General features: G+C 62.9%; 1 protein-coding gene across 1 annotated transcript; it reads left to right on the top strand.

The window, feature by feature from the left end:
- The first annotated feature begins 1,662 nt into the window (after positions 1-1,662).
- LOC127394154 (unconventional myosin-Va-like) lies at positions 1,663-18,575 on the top strand. The gene is made up of 37 exons (XM_051639964.1): positions 1,663-1,689; positions 4,222-4,332; positions 4,728-4,890; positions 4,961-5,105; positions 5,219-5,375; positions 5,545-5,685; positions 5,882-5,963; positions 6,130-6,231; positions 7,616-7,728; positions 7,836-8,101; positions 8,278-8,359; positions 8,631-8,771; positions 8,860-8,982; positions 9,352-9,435; positions 9,997-10,146; positions 10,258-10,355; positions 10,479-10,565; positions 10,637-10,748; positions 10,976-11,187; positions 11,504-11,660; positions 11,740-11,979; positions 12,714-12,923; positions 13,096-13,189; positions 13,313-13,458; positions 13,683-13,823; positions 13,957-14,187; positions 14,264-14,361; positions 14,921-15,107; positions 15,293-15,386; positions 15,590-15,745; positions 15,900-16,051; positions 16,357-16,446; positions 16,577-16,727; positions 17,547-17,820; positions 17,897-18,071; positions 18,238-18,318; positions 18,417-18,575. Exons 1-37 carry the CDS (start codon positions 1,663-1,665, stop codon positions 18,573-18,575), a joined length of 5,232 nt encoding a protein of 1,743 aa, XP_051495924.1.
- Positions 18,576-20,075: the final 1,500 nt, after the last annotated feature.

Raw genomic sequence — 20,075 nt, 5'->3', positions numbered from 1 at the left:
CTTGCTTCCCGTGTGCCAGGGCATGGACCATACTGCAAACCCCACAGGGTGCAAGGTTGGATGGGGTGATGGGGGGTGAGATGTCTCCAAGTTAGAGAGATGTGGACTTGGTGGATGGACCACTCGGTGGGTGAGGAACTGGCTGGATGGTCACACTCAAAGACTTGGGGTCAATGGCTTGTGGTCCCAGTGGAGACCAGTGGCAAGTGGTGTTCCTCACCGGTTGGGTTGGAACCGGTGCTGTTTGACATCTTCGATGGTGACATGGATGGTGGGATTGAAGGACCCTCAGCAAGTTTGCTGATGACACCAGGTAGTGTGGCCTGGTGACACTGGAGGGAAGGGAGGCCATCCAGAGGGACCTGGACAGGCTGGAGATGTGGGCTGTGCAGACTGCACTCAGTTCAGCAAGGCCAAATGGGAAGTCCTGCAGATGGTTCAGGGCAATCCCAAGCACAAACACAGGCTGGGTGGAGAATGGACTGAGAACAGCCGTGAGGAGGACTTGGGAGTGCTGAGTGATGAGAAGCTCAACGAGCTGGCACCGTGCACGGGAGCCCGGAAACCAACCATGTCCTGGGCTGCACCAAAAGCAGTGGGACCAGTAGGTCCAGGGAGGTGATCTCCCCTTTGCTCTGGTGAGACCCCCCTGCAGGGCTGGGGCTAGTTCTGGGGTCCCCAACACAGGAAGGACATGGAGATGTTGGAGAGAGTCCAGAGGAGGCCACGGAGATGATGGGAGGGCTGGAGCAGCTCTGCTCTGGAGACAGGCTGGGAGAGTTGGGGTGTTCAGCCTGGAGAAGAGAAGGCTCCAGGGAGACCTGAGAGCACCTTCCAGGGCCTGAAGGGGCTCCAGGAAAGCTGGGGAGGGGCTTGGGACAAGGGCAGGGAGGGATGGGATGAGGGGGATGGATGAAAACTGGGAGAGGGAGATGGAGGTGAGACATGAGGAGGAAATTCTTCACTGCTAGGGTGGTGAGAGCCTGGCCCAGGCTGCCCAGGGAAGCTGTGGCTGCCCCATCCCTGGCAGTGTTGAAGGGCAGGTTGGATGGGGCTTGGAGCAGCCTGGGCTGGTGGGAGGTGTCCCTGCCCATGCAGGGGGTTTGGATCTAGATGCTCTTTAAGGTCCCTTCCAACCGAAACCAGCTGGTGATTCCATGCAAACACACCCCAAGTGCCAGGCCCTCCTGGTGTCCCTGGGTGCCACCCCTTGCACCCTCAGCTGTGGTGCTTTTTGCCACCAGTCTCGTGGTGCTGGTTGTGGCACATCCCGCTGTGCCGAGGCCCTGGGGCACCTGCCAGAAGATGCCCTTGACCCCCTGGGGAGCCGGGGGTACCAGGTAAAGCTTCTCAGGATGCTCCAAGTGGAGTCTTTGGGTGTCCCCTATGGGGATTCTCAGGGTGTCCCGAACGGGGAGTGGGGGGTGTCTCGAGGTGCCCTGCATCGGGGTCCTTGGGGTGTCTGAGCTGGGGTGGACCTTGGGGTGCTGCAGCGGGAGCGGGTGGGACCCTTCCCAGCACCTCCAGGAGCTCCGCTGTGGGGCAGAGCGGGAGGGGGCGGGGACCCATGACCCGCCCTGTCCCCAATTAGCGGCAATTAGCGGCCATAAAGGGGCTGCGGGCAGCGGGAGGGGCAGTGCCCGCAGCAGCGGGGGTGGCACCATGGCCGCGGGGGGCCCCTACGTGCAGGTGAGGGGCTCGGGGGTCCCACCCCGAGGGGCTGCGGAGGGGCTGGTCCTGGGGGGGCTTGTTACAGGCCTTGAGGGGGGTGTCTTGTCCCTCCCGCGGGGGCTCAGCACCTCGGGTGGCTGCAGGCGCCGTGGCCTGGGTGTCCCCCCGTGTCACCGCCCCACGGGTGCCCGCCTTGGTGACACGTCGTGGGGTGCAGCGCGTCCCGGGGCGCTGCTGCCGTGGGGCGCTCCGGCTTGCAGGGGCTCCCTGGCACCGGGGGGACCTGAGGCCCGGCAGCACCTGGCAGGGGGGAGGAGGGTGTTGGTGCTGCCCGGGCACCCAAAGGTGCTGCCCCCTCCTCCAGCCCTGCCCCCCGAGGCGGCCGCTGCCCGCGGCTCCTCCGCCCAGCGACACACGCGGCGGCTGCAGCCCGGGGGGTGGGCCAGCCCTGGGGACCCCAGCATGACTCCTGGGGGCCGGAGCTGTCGCTGTCCCCGCAGGGGACCGAGGTGTGACCCCGGGCAGAGCACAGGGGGGCTCCGGGGGTGCCCTTGTCCCCGCCACTGGCCGGGCTGGCAGCCGAGGGCCACCCCGGGAGCCCCGAGGTGACCTTCCAGCCCGGGGGTCCCTGGGGGGGCTGGGGAGCGGCAGGGGATGCCAGCGGGGAGGCTTTTTTGTCCAGCTGGGATTTCAGCCTAAAATCCCTTCGTGCCTTGCCGGGAAGTTGCCGCTCGTGCAATTTTCGCTCCCCCCAGCGGCTGCTGCTCGTACGAGACGACGGCTCCTGGGTCCTGCTGCCCCGCGCTGCCCCTGCAGCCCGCTCTCCTTCCTCCTGCCTTCTCATTCCAGCTGCAAATCCGGCCCTTTGGTCATCTGAGGGTTCCTTGGATGTGAACCCAAAGTTCAGCCCCTTCCTTCCCCTTCCCCAGCCTCCTCAGGGCTTCTGTGAGCAACTTTAATGAGGCATCAACACGAGCTCCACACGCTGCAGACCTGGAAAGCTTTGCTGTGAGCCAAGTTCCCTGGACTTGCAAACTCAGCAGAACCAGGATGGTTTTTCAGGCCCCGGTTTCTAGCAGGAGTCTGGCCTCAGCCCCCTGGGGTGAGAGCTTGATGTGTTTGAGCCCTGGAGCTCCCAGAGTTGTGGGAACAGAGACAGGCTCCCACCTCAGCCCGAGTGCAAAGCTGCAACTGTTGGATTTTTCCCTCTTCCTTCCTTGTTTTAAACTTCCAGTGTGGCCTCATCTCTGCCTGCTGGGAGCAGGGGGAGGTACTGGAAGCAGCACTTGGTCTCCAGAGTCTGGCAGAAGCTGCTGAGGTGGTGCCTGGCAGAGGCTGTGGGTGCTGTGCCAGGGGCAGCAGGAGCTGCCTTTCCCCAGCCCAGGGCACCCTGTGCCAGTTGACAGGGTCTGAGGGGTTTTTGGCCCAGTTTTTACCCCTGTCCCCACGTTGTGCTGCTCTGCTCGTGCTGCGTGTGGGATCCAGCTCCCTGTGCTGTGGCTCCAAAGAGGCTTTTTCCAGGTGTGAGGGAGGTGTTGAGGCTGAGCTCTGGGTGCAGAGGGAGTCAGGGCTCACCACTCTGGGGAGCTCCTGCTTCATCAGCACCCACTGTCTGCAGAGGGGAAGCTGAGGCAGGGAGCAGGAGTCCCATGGGTGCCAGTTGATCCTTGGCAAAAGCTGCCCACTGTGGCTGACCCCAGGGAGCTGCAGATGTGGAGGGGGGTGGTGGGGCAAAAAAGGCAGGGGGTGGGTTTTTCTTATTGCTGTGCCTGTGGCTGGGCCTGCAGAGCTGGTGGCAGGGCCTGAATCCTCTCAGGAGCTACAGGGGATTTGTGCTGCATGTCCCTGCCCTCAGCCTGGTTCCTCTGCCCAGCTGAACCACATGGCTGGGTCTCCAGTGCTCCAGGGGTTTGGGAACATCTGTTGGGAAGATGCTTGGCATCTTCTGTGCTTTCAGAAACCTTCCTTGGCTGAAGATGATCTCTGTGTACTTCCCAAAGCGGCTCCTGTTGTCATTCCTGGTGGTCTTTGCATTCCCAAAGGCCTGGTGCAGAAGGAGGGCAGCAGGTTTGAGCTGGCCCCAGATCTCCAGGTGCTCTGGAGCTCAGTCCCTGCCACCCACTGCACAGAGGGGGACAGACACAGCATCACATCAGGGATACAGGCCATGGGGAGAGCCTGCAGGGACACCCCAGCTGTCCCCATGGGGGTGCAGGAGGTCCCTCCTCCATGATGGCAGGCATGACTTCTTCAGCAGGTGTGATTGTGTCCTCAGGGTGGGGCAGAGACAGGTCCCCATGCTGAGGGCAGGAGAGGTGCTGAACTCCCTGCGGAGGTGCTGATCTGCCTGCAGGAGCCAAGGGGCTGTGGGACACCTACAGGGTTCTGGGTCTCATGGTTCACCCTGCTGAGCACCAGGACTGACTCTCCTGAGTGGGAACTGTGGAGAGGGCTGCAATGCTTGGCTTGGAGGCTGGTGGCCAGATGCTTGCTGTGGCTCTGGGCTGTGTCTCTCTCTGCAGGGGTCCTTTTCCTCTCTTGTCCCTGCAGGGTGCCCGGGTGTGGATCCCTGACTGTGTTGAAGTCTGGAAGGTGGCAGAAATAACCAGAGGTTACAAGGAAGGAGACACCGTCCTCCACCTGCGCCTGGAGGATGGCTCGGTAAGGCTGGAGATGTGCAGGCCAGCAGGTCCCTCCTGTGCTTGCCCTGTGGTTGGTCATCCCAGGTGGGAGAGAGTTCACTTCTGCGTTCCCAAACCAGGCTGAGCAGGGTGCAGAGCATTGCCTGGATGTGTCCCCTCTGGTGCCTGAGGAGGAGCCCAGCAGCTGTGGCTGTGTCTGGCTCATGGTGCCATGTCCCCTGACTGCCTGGTCAGCTCATGCTCCCTGACTTCCCAAAAGGCCTCCAGCTCAGCTCACTGTGCTGGCTGGGCTGTGATTCCTGGTGACCAGCAGCCCAGGTGTGACCTGCAGACACCGTTCCTCCCCCCGGACCTGTCCTGCCTGACCCTGCTCAGCACTTGTCCCCTGCTCCTGCTCCACCTCCCCCCCTGCAGGCTCTGCCCTACCCCGTGGGGTCCCAGCTGCCACCTCTCTGCAACCCTGACTGCCTTTCTGGCGCCGATGACCTGGTGGCCCTGAGCCACCTGCACGAGCCGGCCGTGCTGCACTCGCTCCGCCGGCGCTTCCTGGAGGCCAAGACCATCTACACCTACTGTGGTGAGCCCCGTGCACCCCCTCCCCATGGCCCAGGTGCCCCCCTGCCCTTGGCTCAGCCCTCTTCTTCCAGGTATCGTCCTCGTTGCCATCAACCCCTACGAGCCGCTGCCCATCTACGAGGAGGAGGTGATCTACGCCTACAGTGGCCGTGAGATGGGGGACATGGATCCCCACATCTTTGCTTTGGCAGAGGAGGCCTACAAGCAGATGGGGAGGTGAGAGCATGGCAAGGTTGCAGTGGGGAAGGGTCGAAGCCCCCCCCTGGGCTGTGATGTGTCTGGTCCTGCTGGGTCGCAGGGTGTCCCCAGCTCACGTCCCTCTCCGGTAGGTTTGGGAGGAACCAGTCCCTCATCATCAGTGGTGAGTCGGGCGCGGGGAAGACGGCGTCAGCCAAGTATGCCATGAGATACTTCACCACTGTTGGGGGCTGCTTGGGCAACTCCAGCATGGAGGAGAAGGTGCTGGCCTCCAGCCCTGTCATGGAGGTGGGTCCCCAAGGTCCCATGGGGTGTCCCTGCAGGCTCTCCCCATGGCCTGTATCCCTGATGTGATGCTGTGTCTGTCCCCCTCTGTGCAGTGGGTGGCAGGGACTGAGCTCCAGAGCACCTGGAGATCTGGGGCCAGCTCAGACCTGCTGCCCTCCTTCTCCACCAGGCCTTTGGGAATGCAAAGACCACCAGGAATGACAACAGCAGCCGCTTTGGGAAGTACATCGAGATCGGCTTCAGCCAAGCGCAGGTCACAGGGGCCACCATCAGAACCTACCTACTGGAGAAGTCTCGTGTCACCTTCCAGGTGAGTCTGCAGGGTAGCATGGGGACAGGGCTAAGTGGGAGCCCCAGTTCTCCCCTGGGGAAGCAACTCCAGCCCTGCTGAGTCAAGCTGGGAGAGAGGAAGGGGTCTGTTGCCCCCAGACCTGCAGCCCTGCTGCAGGGGAGCAGGGTGACCCGAGGTGACCAGGCTTCATGGGGATTTTCTTGCTCATCTGCAGGCAAAAGCAGAGAGGAACTACCACATCTTCTACCAGCTCTGTGCCTCTGCCACCCTGCCTGAGCTCCAGGGCCTGGGTCTCCGTGAGTGCACCCATGTCCCTCCCATGTCCCAGTTTGCTGCTGGTGCATCCCATGCTGGGCAGTGCCAGGTCCTCCTGGCCTCCCCAGGCTCCTGAGGGTGGGATAAGGGTGGGTGGGAGCCCTGGGGGCTGGGTGACACTGGTTGACAACCTGACACGTCTCACAGGTGGGGCAGAGTCCTTCCACTACACCTGCCAGGGCAGAGCAGCCCAGAGCACCGAGGATGTGGCTGAGCTGGAGGGAACCCGCCATGCCCTGACACTGCTGGGTAGGGCCTGGCCAGGCTCGGTGGGGTGGGCAGGGCTGGGCCCCAGGGCTGTCATATAATCCAATTGGTTTGGTTGGAAAAGACTTCAGGTCATCAAGTCTTAAGATCATCTTTAAATTCATCCTGGGACCTACAGGAAAGCTGGGGAGGGACTTGGGACAAGGGCAGGGAGTGAGAGGACAAGGGGGGAGGGATTAAAACTGGAAGAGGGAGATTGAGGTGAGACATGAGGAGGAAATTCTTGTGTGAAGGTGGTGAGAGCCTGGCCCAGGTTGCCCAGGGAAGCTGTGGCTGCCCCATCCCTGGCAGTGTTGAAGGGCAGCTTGGATGGGGCTTGGAGCAGCCTGGGCTGGTGGGAGGTGTCCCTGCCCATGCAGGGGGTTGGAACCTGATGATCTTGAAGGTCCCTTCCAACCCAAACCATTAAATTATTCTGGGAGGTCCAACCACTAACCCAGCCCTGCCAAGGCCACCACTGCCCCATGTCCCCCAGCACCACATCTACAGGGCTTTGAAACCCCTCCAGGGATGGGGACTCCCCCCCTGCCCTGGGCAGCCTGGGCCAGGGCCTGACAACTCTTTGGGGAAGAAACTGTTCCCAAGATCCAATCTCAGCCTCCCCTGGCACAACCTGAGGCTATTTCCTCTTGTCCCATCACTTGTTCCTGGGGAGCAGAGCCCGACCCCCCTGGCTCCAACCTCCTCTCAGGCAGCTGCAGAGCCAGCAGGTCTCCCCTCACCTCCTTGTCTCCAGGCTGAACCCCCAGCTCCCTCAGCTGCTCCTGCTCACACTTGTGCTCCAGCCCCTTCCCCAGCTCCACTGCCCTTCCCTGGACATGCTCCAGCCCCTCCGTGTCCTTCCTGTGCTGAGGAGCCCAGAACTGACCCCAGGATTCCAGGTCTGGCCCCACCAGTGCCAGCACAGGGGGACAATCCCTGCCCTACTCCTGCTGGCCACACCAGTGCTGGTACAAGCCAGGCTGCTGGTGGCCTCCTTGGCCACCTGGGCACTCTCTGGTTCATATTCAGCTGTTGTGACCAACACTCCCAGGTCCTTTTCCACGGGCATTTTCCAACCCATGTTCCCCAAGCCTGGAGTGGTTCCTGGGGTTGGTGTGACCCAGGAGCAGGACCTGGAACTTGGCCTTGTTGAACCTCATTCAGTTGCCCTTAACCCATCAATTCAGCCTGTCCAGGTCCCTCTGCAGAGCCTCAACCCATCGATCCAGGCCTCACTGAGCTGCTGGTGCCAGCTGCCCCAGGGCTGGGTGTCCCAGGTGTCCCAGGGCCATTCCCATCCCTCTGGCTTGTGTGATTCAGGGGGTCAGACCCACAAGGGGTGGGGGAAGCCTGAGGAGTCCCTCATGCCTGTGCTGTGTCCCAGGTGTCCCTGAGGCTGACCAGCTGGAGCTATTCAGTGTCCTGGCTGCCATCCTGCACCTGGGCAACGTTGTGGTCAGAGTGAGGGAGCGTCGTGGGGACAGCTGCTTTGTGGAGGTGGGAGAGAACTTGCTGCCTGCACCTCCCAAACTGGCCCTTGAGCTGTGCTGGCAGCAGGAGCCACATCTCACCACCACCCCAGTGACAGGTCTGTCTCTCTGCAGGCTGCTGATGAGGCCCTAGGACAGTTCTGCACGTTGCTGGGGGTTGAGGCCTCCCAGGTGATCCACTGGCTCTGCCACAGCAAGCTGGTCACTGCTGGCGAGACCTACCTGAAGCCCCTCTCCAGGCAGCAGGCACTCCAAGCCCGGGATGCACTGGCCAAGCATATGTATGGACAGGTCTTCAGGTGGATGGTGAGCAGGGTGAACTGTGCCCTGCGGTCCCTGGAGGGCCACTCTACTTCCATTGGCATCCTGGACATCTACGGGTAAGAGCTGCTCCCCTCTCCTGGGCTGCCTGAAGGGCATGGTCAGCTGTGGGTCTGCAGCCACCAGCTGCTCCAGCTGGGACATGGGACCAGCTGGGTGCCTGTGCCTGGAGCTCGTGGCTGGCTGGGCTGGCTCTGGCCAGCAGCTGCTTCAGGCAGGTCTCTGCTTCCTGCAGTTTTGAGATGTTTGAGCTCAACAGCTTTGAGCAGTTCTGCATCAACTATGCCAACGAGAAGCTGCAGCAGCTCTTCAACCTGGTGAGTGTCACCCAGAAGTGTGAGGGTGAGCCCTGCACATCCCTGCTGTGCTGGTGCTTTTGGTGCTCTCTGCCTTGAATGGGGCTGGGGCTACACACATGGGCTCTGGGAGGCTGCTGGAGCTGGACATGGTCCTTTCCTTTCTCCCCGAGTGGTTGTGGTCCAGGAGAAGGGCTGCTCAGGTGTTTTCTGTAGAGTAAGCCCCTGCCTGGTGGCTGGCCACCTTTGTCCCCTCCTGCCTCAGTCCTGCTCTGCTCTCCCTGCCCTTCAGCATGTCTTCAAGCTGGAGCAGGAGGAGTATGTGATGGAGGAGATCCCTTGGGTCTTCATTGACTACTGTGACAACCAGCCATGCATTGAGCTCATCGAGGGTCGGCTTGGCATCCTGGACCTGCTGAATGAGGAGTGCAAGGTGGGAAAGGGGTGCCAGGAGCAGGCTGCTGTGCCTCCCCTCCCCCCAGCCCCCCCTTGCTTCCCCTTCTGACCTGTTTGTCTTTCAGATGCCCAAAGGCAATGATGGTAGTTGGGCCCAGAAGCTCTACAAGACCCATCTCACTAGCTCCCACTTCCAGAAGCCCAAGAGGCCCAAGGATGCTTTTGTGGTCTGTCACTTTGCTGGCAAGGTGGGGACAGCTGTGGCAGTACAGCCCTGGTGAGGGGGGTGGTGGTGGTGCTCAGCAGTGGTTCTGCAGCAATGGGCAGCCCTGGCTGGAGCTGGTGGTGGTGGCAGCTCCTGCAGCCTCCCAGGCTGGGAACTGGGTCCAGTGGAAGGTGAGTGCTGGGCTGCAGCTCTTCAACTGAGGATAAAAATGTGGAAGCTCTACCTGTGATAGTTCCTGTCAGCAGCCTTGCAGCAGGGCAGGAGCTAAACAGTGTGGCCACCAGCAGCTCCTCTGACTCCTGCAAGGACATTTTCCAAAAGCCTTGGGCTCTGTCCAAGCTGGGCTGGGAAGCTGCTGGTTAATGCTGGTGCCTGTCCTGTCTCCTGCCAGGTGGAATATCAGTGTGATGGGTTTGTGGAGAAGAATGGGGATGCTGTCCCTGAGGAGCTGGTGGGGCTGCTGAGAGCCAGCAAGGTGAGAGTCACCCTGAGTAGGGGCTGTGTAGGGCAGAGCCTGTGGGGCTGGGAAGGGCTGATGGTGGAGGAGGCATGAACCAAGCAGGGTGACTCCCTTTCTGCCTGCTGGCACAGCCCAGGCAGTGTTGGCCATCATCAAGGTGCCCTAAGTTGTGGGTGCTCCCCACCCTGTTCCCCTGTCTTTGGCTTCCCTATCTTGAGGGACACTTCAGCCGTGTCCTTGCTGAGAGGGCTGGGAGGGTCCTGCTGCTTCCAGGTCTGTGACACTGTCACTTCTCCCTTTCACCCTGTATGGCTATGGCAGAAGGTAAGAGACATCTTGGAGGGTACTAGAGCACACCTGGGAAGGTGCCCATGGCTTGCACTTTGGTTTTTCCTGGGCAAAGCAGCTGGTGGGGCTGGATCTGGCACATCTTCAGTGTTCAGGGCAGGACTGTGCCCTGGGCTGGCCTCTGTGGAGCCTGTGGTCTCTTGGGCTGTCCCTGCTGGTGGTGGTGGCGGCTCCCTGGGTACTGGGGATGTGGGGTCTGCCTGGTTCTTACAGCTCTGCTCTGCACAGTCTGCCCTGCTCACCGAGCTCTTCCTGGAGGAGGGGCAGGGCCCCGTGTCCCTGCAGTCCCGCAGGTCCAGCGGGCACCGGGCGGCTGCTCGGCCCGGCCGCAGGTCCCTGCCCGGCAGCCGCAAGAGCAAGAAGTCCATCTCCAGCCAGGTATGGGGGCACTGGGCAAGCAGGGCTGGGGTTAGCCCCAAGGAGACCCTGGCCTGGGGAACCCCAGGGTGTTCCTGCTGGCCCTGCCCATCCTTGCCTCGTCCTCTGCAGTTCAAAGCCTCCCTGAACCGGCTGATGGAGACGCTGGGCAGCACCACCCCCCACTACATCCGCTGCATCAAACCCAACGATGCCAAACAGCCCTTCGTGTGAGTGCTGGGGTGGGGACGCTGTGGGGCACTGCTGCCCCTCTGCTGTGTGTCCCTCCTGCCTAGCTGGGGCCGTGCCAAGCTGGCTGGCACCTGTTCCAGTTCAGCCCCTCTTCGCCCCAGGTTTGACTCCAGACGAGCAGTGGAGCAGCTGCGAGCCTGCGGGGTCCTGGAGACCATCCGGATCAGTGCCTTGGGCTACCCCTCCAGGTACCCCCCTGCTTCAGCTGCACCCTGGGTGCTCCCACTCTCCTGCACCCCTGACCCTTCTGTCCCCCCAGGTGGACGTACCAGGAGTTCTTGGAGAGGTACAGGGCTCTGGTGAGCAGAGAGGAGCTGATGGGCACTGACACAAAGCAGATCTGCAGCCTTGCCCTGGAGAGGCTGCTCCAAGTAAGGCTCCTGCTTGGGGGAGGGGACCAGAGCATCCCTTGCAGATGCTTCTCCCCACGTGTGGGTGCCCAGTGGGGGGTGCAGCCATGGCTGAGCCGGGAGGTGGGGAGGAACTCGCCCTCCAGGGAGGCTGGATGAGGGGCTTGGTGCCATGAGGAGCTTCACTGCTGAGGGATCCAGGCTAGGGCACGTCTCATCCCTGGGACTGACTTCGCCTCTGCCCGCAGGATCCCAGCAAGTACCGCTGTGGGAAGAACAAGGTGTTTTTCCAGGCTGGGCAGGTGGCTCAGCTGGAGGAGCTGCGGAGCCGGCGGCTGCGGGCGGCCTGTACGTCCCTGCAGCGGTGGCTGCGGGGCTGGCTGGCCCGGCGGCGCCTGGCGCGGGCACGAGCTGCGGCCGCCTGCCTGCAGCGCCACGCGCGGGGCCTGCTGGCCCGCAGGTGAGCCGGGCTGGGCGGCGGGGAGCGGGGGCAGAGCTGGGCCGCGGGGTGAGCTGGCTCCTGGCTCTGGGCTGGGCTGCCCCGTGGCACGAGCGGGGCTGCCCCGTGGCACGAGCGGGGCTGCCCCGTGGCACGAGCGGGGCTGCCCCGTGGCACGAGCGGGGCTGCCCCGTGGCACGAGCGGGGCTGCCCCGTGGCACGAGCGGGGCTGCCCCGTGGCACGAGCGGGGCTGCCCCGTGGCACGAGCTGGGCTGCCCCGTGGCACGAGCTGGGCTGCCCCGTCACCCCCCGCCTGGCTCTCTGCCCCTCCTGCAGGTTGCTCAGGATGCTGAGAAGGACCAAGGCTGCTGTGGTGCTGCAGAAGACCCTGAGGATGGTCCTGGCCCGGCGCTCCTACCTCCGCCTGCGCCAGGCTGCCCTCACCATCCAAGCCTTTGCCCGGGGCATGTTCGCCCGCCGCCTGTACCGACAGGTGGGAGCCTGGCAGGGCAGCGGGCGCCACCGGTGAGGGGGGTGGCTGTGCTGCCACAGTCCCTTCTGTCCCCTCACAGATGGTGTGGCACCAGAAAGCCGTGGTGATCCAGGCTGCTGTCAGGGGCTGGCTGGCCCGCGCCCGCTACGCCCGCCTGCGCGGGGCCGTCGTCTTCCTGCAGAGCTGCTGCCGGCGGGCGCGGGCGCGGCGGGAGCTGCGGCGGCTGCGGGTCCAGGCCCGCTCGGTCGAGCACTACAAGCAGCTGCACAAGGGCATGGAGATCAAGGTGATCCAGCTGCAGTGCAGGCTGGATGAGCAGGTGGGTGCTGCCTTCAGCCCCCTCTGGCTCCCAGTGTGTCCTGCAGGACATGGCTTGCGGGTCGCTGTGCAGCCAAGCCCACACCTGGCCTTGTCCTCTGGCTCTGGGGCAGGAGCTGGTCCTGTCTGACACGTGTCCCCAGGTGGGAGTCGTGCATCAGGGTCTCATTCCTGGATGTTTGGTGCTCCACATGGATGTGGCCCTGGGGATAGGCTGGGCACCCTCCTAGGTGCTTGTTTGGGTGCAGCCTTGCAGCACAGTGTCACGTGCTGGGAACGCTTCTGGCATGTGGGTGTTTTTTCCACCGTGCTCCTGCCAGCAGCATCTGCTGTTGCCATCTGGGTGAGTGTGTCTGCTTCAGTGGTCACCACTCCATTTCTGGGGGTGTCTGTGGAGGGGAGGCAAGGGCTTCTGTGGTGTGATCCTGTCTCTGGGAGTTGAGGGAAGCAGGGCTGGAAAATACTGCTGTTGGGGCTGGCCAAGAGGTGGGCAATGGACTGCAGAGCCATGGCAAAGCTCATGAGTGGCTTCATGTAGGATGGCGTGGAGAGCTGTTCTCCCAGGCCTGAGCTCTATTTGAGTTGTTACCAGAGGCTCAGGGCTCCAAACAGATGGATGGGAAGTGGAGTGCCCAGGTTTGTTGCAGAAGGGCAGGGGCTCTCACTGCTGAGACAAGTGGGGACATGCTCTTGTTCCTGGCCACCAGTCTCAGGTGCTTTGCCCATTGTCCCCAGGCCCAGGAGAAGCAGCAGCTGGTGGAGCAGCTGTCGGGGCTGACTGCTGCCCATGCCCAGGAGGTGCAGCGCCTGCGGGCTGAGCTGCAGCTCCTGCGGGAGGATGTGGCCCGGGATGCTCGGGTCCAGCAGCTGCAGGAGCGACTGGCTGAGCTGGAGAGGCACCATGCAAAGAGTTGCCTGGCCCAGGAGGTCGAGGAGCTCCGGCAGGTTGGTCTGGCAGGGGGATGTGCTTGCTCTGCTGGGGCTCCGTGGGGGGTCTCCAGGGATCTGGCAGCACCTTGTGTGTCCTGCTGTGGGGTGGCCTCCGGAGGAGACCTGCGGCAGGCAGGGCTGGCCCCAGGCAGGGCTCTGCCTGTACCTGCTCCTCCGCTGTCCCCAGCGCTTGGCAGAGGTGGAGGCCGTGAAGCTGCAGCTGGGGGAGGAGCGGGACGCCCTGATCCAGCGCACGTTGGAGCAGTCGCAGGACCTGGAAGGTAAAAGGGATCTGCAGTTCCCTTCATCCCCTTCCCTTGGTCTTGAGGGCTTGGTGTGTTCCTGCGTGTCCCCTGGCAGGGGGTTCTGGCTCTGTCCCCACTCCCTGCTCTCTGTCCCCGCAGAGCAGCACCAGCGCTCGGCGCGGGAGAGCCAGGGGCTGCGGCAGGAGCTGGAGGAGGAGCGGGCGCGGTACCAGAGCCTGGTGCGGGAGTACACCCGCCTGGAGCAGGGCTTCGAGAGCCTGCGGGACGAGATGGCCTTGCACAGGGTGAGGGGCTGGCAGGGACACGGGGGGGCTTGGGGCTACCCCTCCTTCAGCTCCTTGTGAGCAGTGCCAGCCGGGCCAGGGCACCCTCTGCACCCCGGCTCTGCTGCTGGGGTGTCACCAAACCAAGGTGTCCTCCTGGTGCTAATGCTGCTCTGCCCCAGCTGATGGCCCAGCAGGTGTTTGGGCTGCAGGGGGAGCAACCTTGTCTTTCTCTCCTCATTCAGCAAAGCACCTTGAGACGGTCCCCTTCGACAGAGAGCTTCTTGGGCTCTGAGAGCAGCTACTTGTCCTCCATGTCCACAGCTCCCTCACAAGACGGCTCTGACCAGCAGGCTGAGGCTCGTGGTGGCACTGGTGGGGTGGAGGTGACAAGTGGACTGCCCCTTCCCTTGGCTGTGGGGACAGCTGTGCTCTGGGGCTCCTGGCTGGGCATCTGCAGGAGTTCTGGTGCTGGTGCCCAGCACTGGCTGCTGTGCCAAACTCCATCTCTGCACCCAGGGGCCAGAGGAGCACGGGCAGCCGGTGCCAGAGGGGCTGCAGCCCCAGCCCAGCAGTGAGGTGCCACTGAATGGTGGTGTGGGCCAGGATCCCTTTGAGAAGGCCTACCTTCTCCTCCTGGGGCAGCTCAGTGCAGCCAACGAGGAGCTGGCCCGGACCCGGGAGGAGCTGCGAAGGTGCAAGGCCCCCATGGAGCAGGAGAGGAAACCCTTGGACTTCCTCAAGCGCAGGGTGAGCCCCTGCCCCTCTGCCCTGAGCAGCTCCAGGCTGGTGGGGCTGGCCTCACCCTGTGCTCCTCTCTCTGCAGAACTTGGCTGAGATGCTGGGGCTGGGCAGGAGCCCAGAGAAGGGGGCAGTGGATGAGGACCTGAAGCGGGCGTACGATACGGTGCAGGCTGCCAACAGGTGAGGGTGGGCCCAGGGAGATGGTGCCCAGCTGAGCTTGGGTTCCCCACGCTGGGCTTTGGGGTCCATGCTGCTGGTGGGACTTTCCCTGGTGTTCTAACCAACCGTGGCTGGGGTTGCAGCTGCAAATCCTCCTTGAAGCAGCCACCTCCTCTCGTGCTACAGGTCCTGCAGCCCCAGGGAGGCTGGGGAAGCAAGGGCACCCTGTCCCTCGCTGTCCTGCTGGGTAGGGGCAGCCCTGGCTCTCCTGCCCTTCTCTCCAGCACACCCAGCTGTGCTTTCCTGCCTTGCTCTGATAACAGGCACTGCATGAGCAGACTGGGTGCCCTGGGCTCAAGAAGAGCCCACGGGGAGGGCAGGGCTGGTGCAGCCTGTTCCTGGCTGTGCCAGGAGTGCTGGAGGCTCAGCAAAGCCCGAGGCAGCAAAGCCGGGGCTGTGATGCCCCCAGAGTCCCTGCAGGAGAGTTCTCAGGGCTTTAGGGGAGAAGCCCCCCCCCCAGGGGCCGGGCTGCAGCAGCTGAAGGACGTCGGTGCCTCAGTTTCCCTGGGTGTGTGTGCAGGCTGCTGGCGAGTCAGCTGCAGGAGGAGAAGCAGCAGCACGAGGAGGAGGTGGAAGGGCTGCACCTCGACATCCGCTCCCTCAAGCAGCTGAGCCAGCAGCAGGCAGCTCTCATCCAGGACCTGCAGCGGCAGCAGGGGCAGGAGGGGCTGCAGCACCACGTCCTGCAGCTCAAGGAGGAGAACTGGGTAAGGGACGGGGATGGGCAGGACGGGGCTCGGGGCTGGTTTCCATGGCACTGCCTGGTGCATCAGCCCCTTAGGGAGCAATGCAGGGGACCCTGCTGCACCCCCAGCTCTGCTCCCTGTGGTGGGTGCTGGGGGGTGTTGCTGAGGGAGGCTGGCTGAGCCCTGCTGGGGCTGTCTCTGCCCAGGAACTGTCCCAGAAGCTGGAGAAGCAGGAGAGGACCACACTGAAGCTCCAGAAGCAGCTGAGAGCCTATGCAAAGCAGATCCAGGAGCTGACAGGCAAGTTCCTGCACTGGAGGGAGATGGGGGGGCTTGCTAGCCCCATGACCACTATCCTGGTTTGAGGCTGGAGCATCACCCAGTGTGGGGAGCAGAGTCCCCCCAAACAGATGCTGAGGTGCATTGGACTGAGCTGAAGGGCCCTGATCTGGGCCCCACAGCACAGGACACAGCAGGATGTGACCTGTGCTCCTCTCCCACAGCAAAGAGAGAGGCTGTTGGGCCAGCACAGGAACTGGCAGCATCTACTGTGGCCCTGTCCTGGTCCCCCATGGTCCTGCCTCAGGCTGGGCTGTCTCAGGCTATGCTGGCATGGAGGATGGAGGACCAAGGGCGCATCATCAAGGCCATCATCACAGGTAGGGTTTGGAGAGATGGGGACCCTTTACCCCAGCTTGGTCCCTGCTAGGGTTTCTTGCCAACCTCCATGTGGGCTCATCCTTCCAACGTTGCCTGGCTCAGGACCAGCTTTCTGTAGCTGCCTGGTTGCTAACTGTCCTCTTTCCCCTGCAGACTACAGACCACAGAGCAGCCCTTGGGCCCTCCCAGACCTGCCAGCCTACATCCTCTTCCTGTGCCTGAGGCATGCAGACCACTGCTGTGACGAGCCCCGGGCCTGCTCGCTCCTGGATGCGGCCATTGATGCCATCAAAAGGGTCATGAAGGTGCTGGGCTCAGGGCTGTGGGTTGGGCTGAGGAGCAGGAGCTTCACTGGACAAGGTGGGGGGGCACCGGGGTCCCTCAGGACACAGCATGTGCCGGGCTGCAGTCTCCACCCTGGGCATCTCCTGTGGTGAGGGGTGTCCAGGGGTGCTGCAGGGCTCCTGGGAGAGGGTCCTGCAGCTCTGCACCCTCCAGCCCTCCTCAGGCTGCAGCCCTGTGTGGCTCACCGAGCTGCCAAGGGGGTGAGGGCTGGCTGCTGTCCCCCCCGAGCCCCGCTGACTCCCGTGCTCTCCGTTCCTTCCTGCAGAAGCAGAGTGACAACCCTGAGGTGGTGACACTCTGGCTGGCCAACACCTGCCGGCTCCTCAACTGCCTGCGCCAGTACGGGCAGGAGGAGGTAGGGCTGGGCTGCGGGGGCTGCCCCCTCCCGGGGGGAGCTGGGTGTGTGTCCCCCCGCTGGGCTGGCACTGCTGCTGGCTGGGGGGCCGGGGCTGTCCCCCGGGGTCTCACCCAGCCTGTGCCTGCAGCGCTACTGGCAGGGGAACACGGCGCGGCAGAACCAGCACCGGCTGCGGCACCTGGACCCGCGGGGCTCCTGCCGCAGCCTGGGCGCCCTGGGGGTCCAGCTCTACCAGCAGCTCATCCGCACCACCGAGAAACGCCTCAAGCCCATGATCGGTACGGCCGGGGTCGGGGGCTTGCGGGGCTGGTTCAGGGAGGGAGCCCTGAGCTCTGAACTGCTGCTCTGGTGGGGGCTGTGCCTGGAGGGGGAGGTGGGCTCTGAACTGGGGGCTCCCTTTGAGGGACCATGTGTTCCTGCAGCATCCCGGCTTGGAGGAGCTAAATGGGGTTCAGCACCACGGTGCCTCCACGGGGAGCTCCCACCTGTGCTGCTTCCGTAGGGAGCCCTGTTCCCTTGTGCTGTGGTGCCTCCATGGGGAGCTCTGTTCTGTCCCCTGCCTTGCAGCTTCATAGAGCTGGACTTTAAGATGATCAAGTCCAGCCTAAAGATCTTTTCCAGCCTTGGTGGTGATTCTGAGCAGGAGCCAGGCTGGGCCAACTATTCTGTAGGGATCACTGGCCTCTGCATTCCTGGCTGGGACCACAGAATCATAGAATCAGACTCGTTTGGTTTGGAAAGGACCTGAAATATAATCTCGTTCCAACCCCCCTGCATGGGCAGGGACACCTCCCCCCAGCCCAGGCTGCTCCAAGCCCCATCCAACCTGCCCTTCAACACCCCCAGGGATGGGGCAGCCACAGCTTCCCTGGGCAACCTGGGCCAGGGTCTCACCACCCTCACACCCCAGAACTTCCTCCTCATGTCTCACCTCAATCTCTTCTAGCTTAAAGCCATTACCCTTCATCCCATCACTCCATGCCCTTGTAAGAAGTCCCTCCCCAGCTTCCTTGCAGGCCAAGGAGCAGAGCACTGGCTCCTTGAGGCACAGCCCGGGGGGCTCTGCCTGGCTCCAAGCAGCCCTTCCTCCCCTCTAGTTGCCGCAATGCTGGAGAGTGAGCCCATCCAGGGCTTGTCCTCCTCCTCCTGCCCTCCCGGCCGCCGCTGCTCCTCGCCAGCCCCTGCCCACACTCTGCCCGAGCTGCTGCAGGTCCTGGGCTCCTTCCGTGCGTCTCTGGACCACCACGGGCTGGCCCCCAGCGTGGGCCACCAGGCCCTGCGCCAGCTCCTCTTCCTCCTCAGCGGCACCACCCTCAACTACCTGCTGCTGAGAAGGGACACGTGCTCCTGGAGCCGTGGCATCCAGCTCAGGTGAGTCCCCGTGCAGGGTGGGTGTTGGAGGGGCTGGGCACGGCCCGGGCCTCCCCCTGAGCCGGGGTCCCTGCAGGTACAACATCAGCCAGGTGGAGCAGTGGCTGCGGGCAGAGGGGCTGCAGCAGAGCGGGGCCCGGGAGGTGCTGGAGCCCCTGGTCCAGGCTGCCCAGCTGCTGCAGGTGAAGAAGGTGACAGAGGAGGACGCTGGAGCTCTCTGCAGCCTGTGCACGGTGCTGTCACCCCAGCAGGTACTGGGGGGTGGGGGATCTTGCTGCCTGCCAGCACTCCTAGCCTGGGGCTCCTCCAGCTCCCTGGGGGCGTGAGGGAGCCGCTGGGCTGGGGACCATCCCACACCCAGCAGTGTCTGGATGTGCCCAGCCCTTTCCTGCTCATGGTCCCCATCGTCTCCTCCAGGTTGTGAAGATCCTTCGGGCTTACACCCCGGCTGCAGGGCTGGAGGAGCGTGTCAGTCCCAGCTTCATCAGCAGAGTTGAGGTACCAGGGACCTCTTGGGGTTGTGGTGCTGCCTGGGGGCTGTCCCCATGGGCACCCTCACTAGGGCAGCTCTGGACATGAGCACTCTGTCCCTACAGAAGCAGCTGCAGGACCAGCATGGAGAGGGACCCGGTCAGCTGCTGGTGGACACCAGCCACCTCTTCCCTGTGCACCTGCCCTTCACTGCCTCCCCCCTGCACCTGGATGAGCTTCACATTCCTGATGTTCTTGACCTGGCCTTCCTTGTCCGTCTCTGAGCCCAGGTCCAAGCCTGGGCCACTGCTGGTGTCCCATGGAAGAGGTGTCTGGATCCCCTGAGGCATGGGAAGGCCGGGGGGGTCGGTGCAGCACTCCTTGTGCTGTTCTTCTGGGAAGCTGTTTGTTTATTGAAACTCAGGTGCAATGTTGGTGGCCCAGCCAGGACCCATGGCTGCCCTGTGGGGAGGGGGAGGTGGTTTGGCCACTTTTTAATCCCTTGGAGTTAATAAAAGTCTTTGCAGATAACTTTGTTGTCTGGGGTGGATGTGCTCTTTGCAGGATGGTGTGAGGGAGCTTGAGGACCATCACTGGGGCATCCTTGGGTCTTTTCATGCACTAAGGAACAGTTTGTGTTGTGGGGAACCTCTGGAGATCATCTACTTGCCAGCCCTGGCACTGGGAAGGGACACCTTTCAGTAGGTAATGTTGGTCACAGCCCCATCCAACCTGACTTTGAACACTTCCCCTGGTGGGTTTCCACAAGTTCTCTGGGCAACCAGCGTCTCGCTGCCTTCACTGTCAGACCAAAAGTTTACTCATAATCTGCCCTTTTATGTTTTCCCCCAGAAGGGTGGCTGGGCCCACAGAGGGATGTGGGGCTCTTGGAGGGGAGCCGGGCCAAGCCCTGACACGTGGTTCCATGGGCAATGAGGAGAGGCCTCTTGTCCTTCTGAGGGATTCCACCTTACTGACACCATCTGGGAATACCAGAGACCAGCAGGTCTGGGAAATTGCTGTAATGTGTGGGAGAGACCTTCTTGTCACAAGTACTCAGGGAGGAAAGATTCTCTCCTTGATTTGCCAACCGGGAATGGAGAAGAACTGGTGGGAGATGGGATGGTTGTAGCCACAGTGCTGAGGGAATGGTGGGGTTTAAAAGGGTCAGTGCAGGGAGACAGGACAGCAGAGCTGCAGGCATTCAGGGAGATACGGGGCAGAGTCCCTGGTTACTCAGCTCTTGAGGGCTCTTGGGGTCAGTGCTGGTCCTGCTGGGACTCATCTGTCCTGGCTGCCCTGGGGAAGGGGCAGGGCAGTGTCCCCCTGCCATGGCCTGTCTCCCTGGCAGGGACTGGACCCTGGGCAGGGCCAGGTGCCCCTTAAGGGGGGCTCTGGACCCTCTTGGGGCTGTTTCCCCCTGCCCCCAGTGCTTCCTCCCACACAGGCATAGAGCCCTTCTCCAGAAACAGCTTTTAATGGGACAAAAAGAAAAGCTACTCTAACCCCCCCTACCCCCCCTCAATAACCCACCCCCCTCAATAATCCACCCCTTCTTCCATCCAACCCATAAACAAGCCAGTCCTTCTTTCCCACCCCTCCAAAATGCAGCACCCCTCTTCTCCTCATTTCCCCCCCTTCCTCCCATCTTGCCCCCATCTCCCTCCCCTCCCTGGGGTGGGTCTAATCCCCCCCTGTCCTCCCCAGGCTCCCTGCCAGGGCCCTGCACTTGCAGCCTGGCAGGGACAAGGGGCTTGTCCTCCTCTTCTGCCCCCGCTTCTCTG

This window comes from Apus apus, chromosome 24 (genome assembly GCF_020740795.1).
Source record: "Apus apus isolate bApuApu2 chromosome 24, bApuApu2.pri.cur, whole genome shotgun sequence".
Lineage (NCBI taxonomy): Eukaryota > Metazoa > Chordata > Aves > Apodiformes > Apodidae > Apus > Apus apus.
Note: the sequence above shows the minus strand (reverse complement) of the source record. Positions and strands in the feature narration are given on the sequence as shown.

What these genes read in the sequence shown, in the direction of transcription:
- LOC127394154 (XM_051639964.1), top strand. Translation starts at nt 1,663, where the DNA reads ATGGCCGCGGGGGGCCCCTACGTGCAG. An exon ending in GGCATCCTGGACATCTACGG is followed by an intron (nt 8,102 to 8,277) that starts GTAAGAGCTGCT and finishes TGCTTCCTGCAG; the next exon opens with TTTTGAGATGTTTGAGCTCA. An exon ending in ACGAGATGGCCTTGCACAGG is followed by an intron (nt 13,459 to 13,682) that starts GTGAGGGGCTGG and finishes CTCCTCATTCAG; the next exon opens with CAAAGCACCTTGAGACGGTC.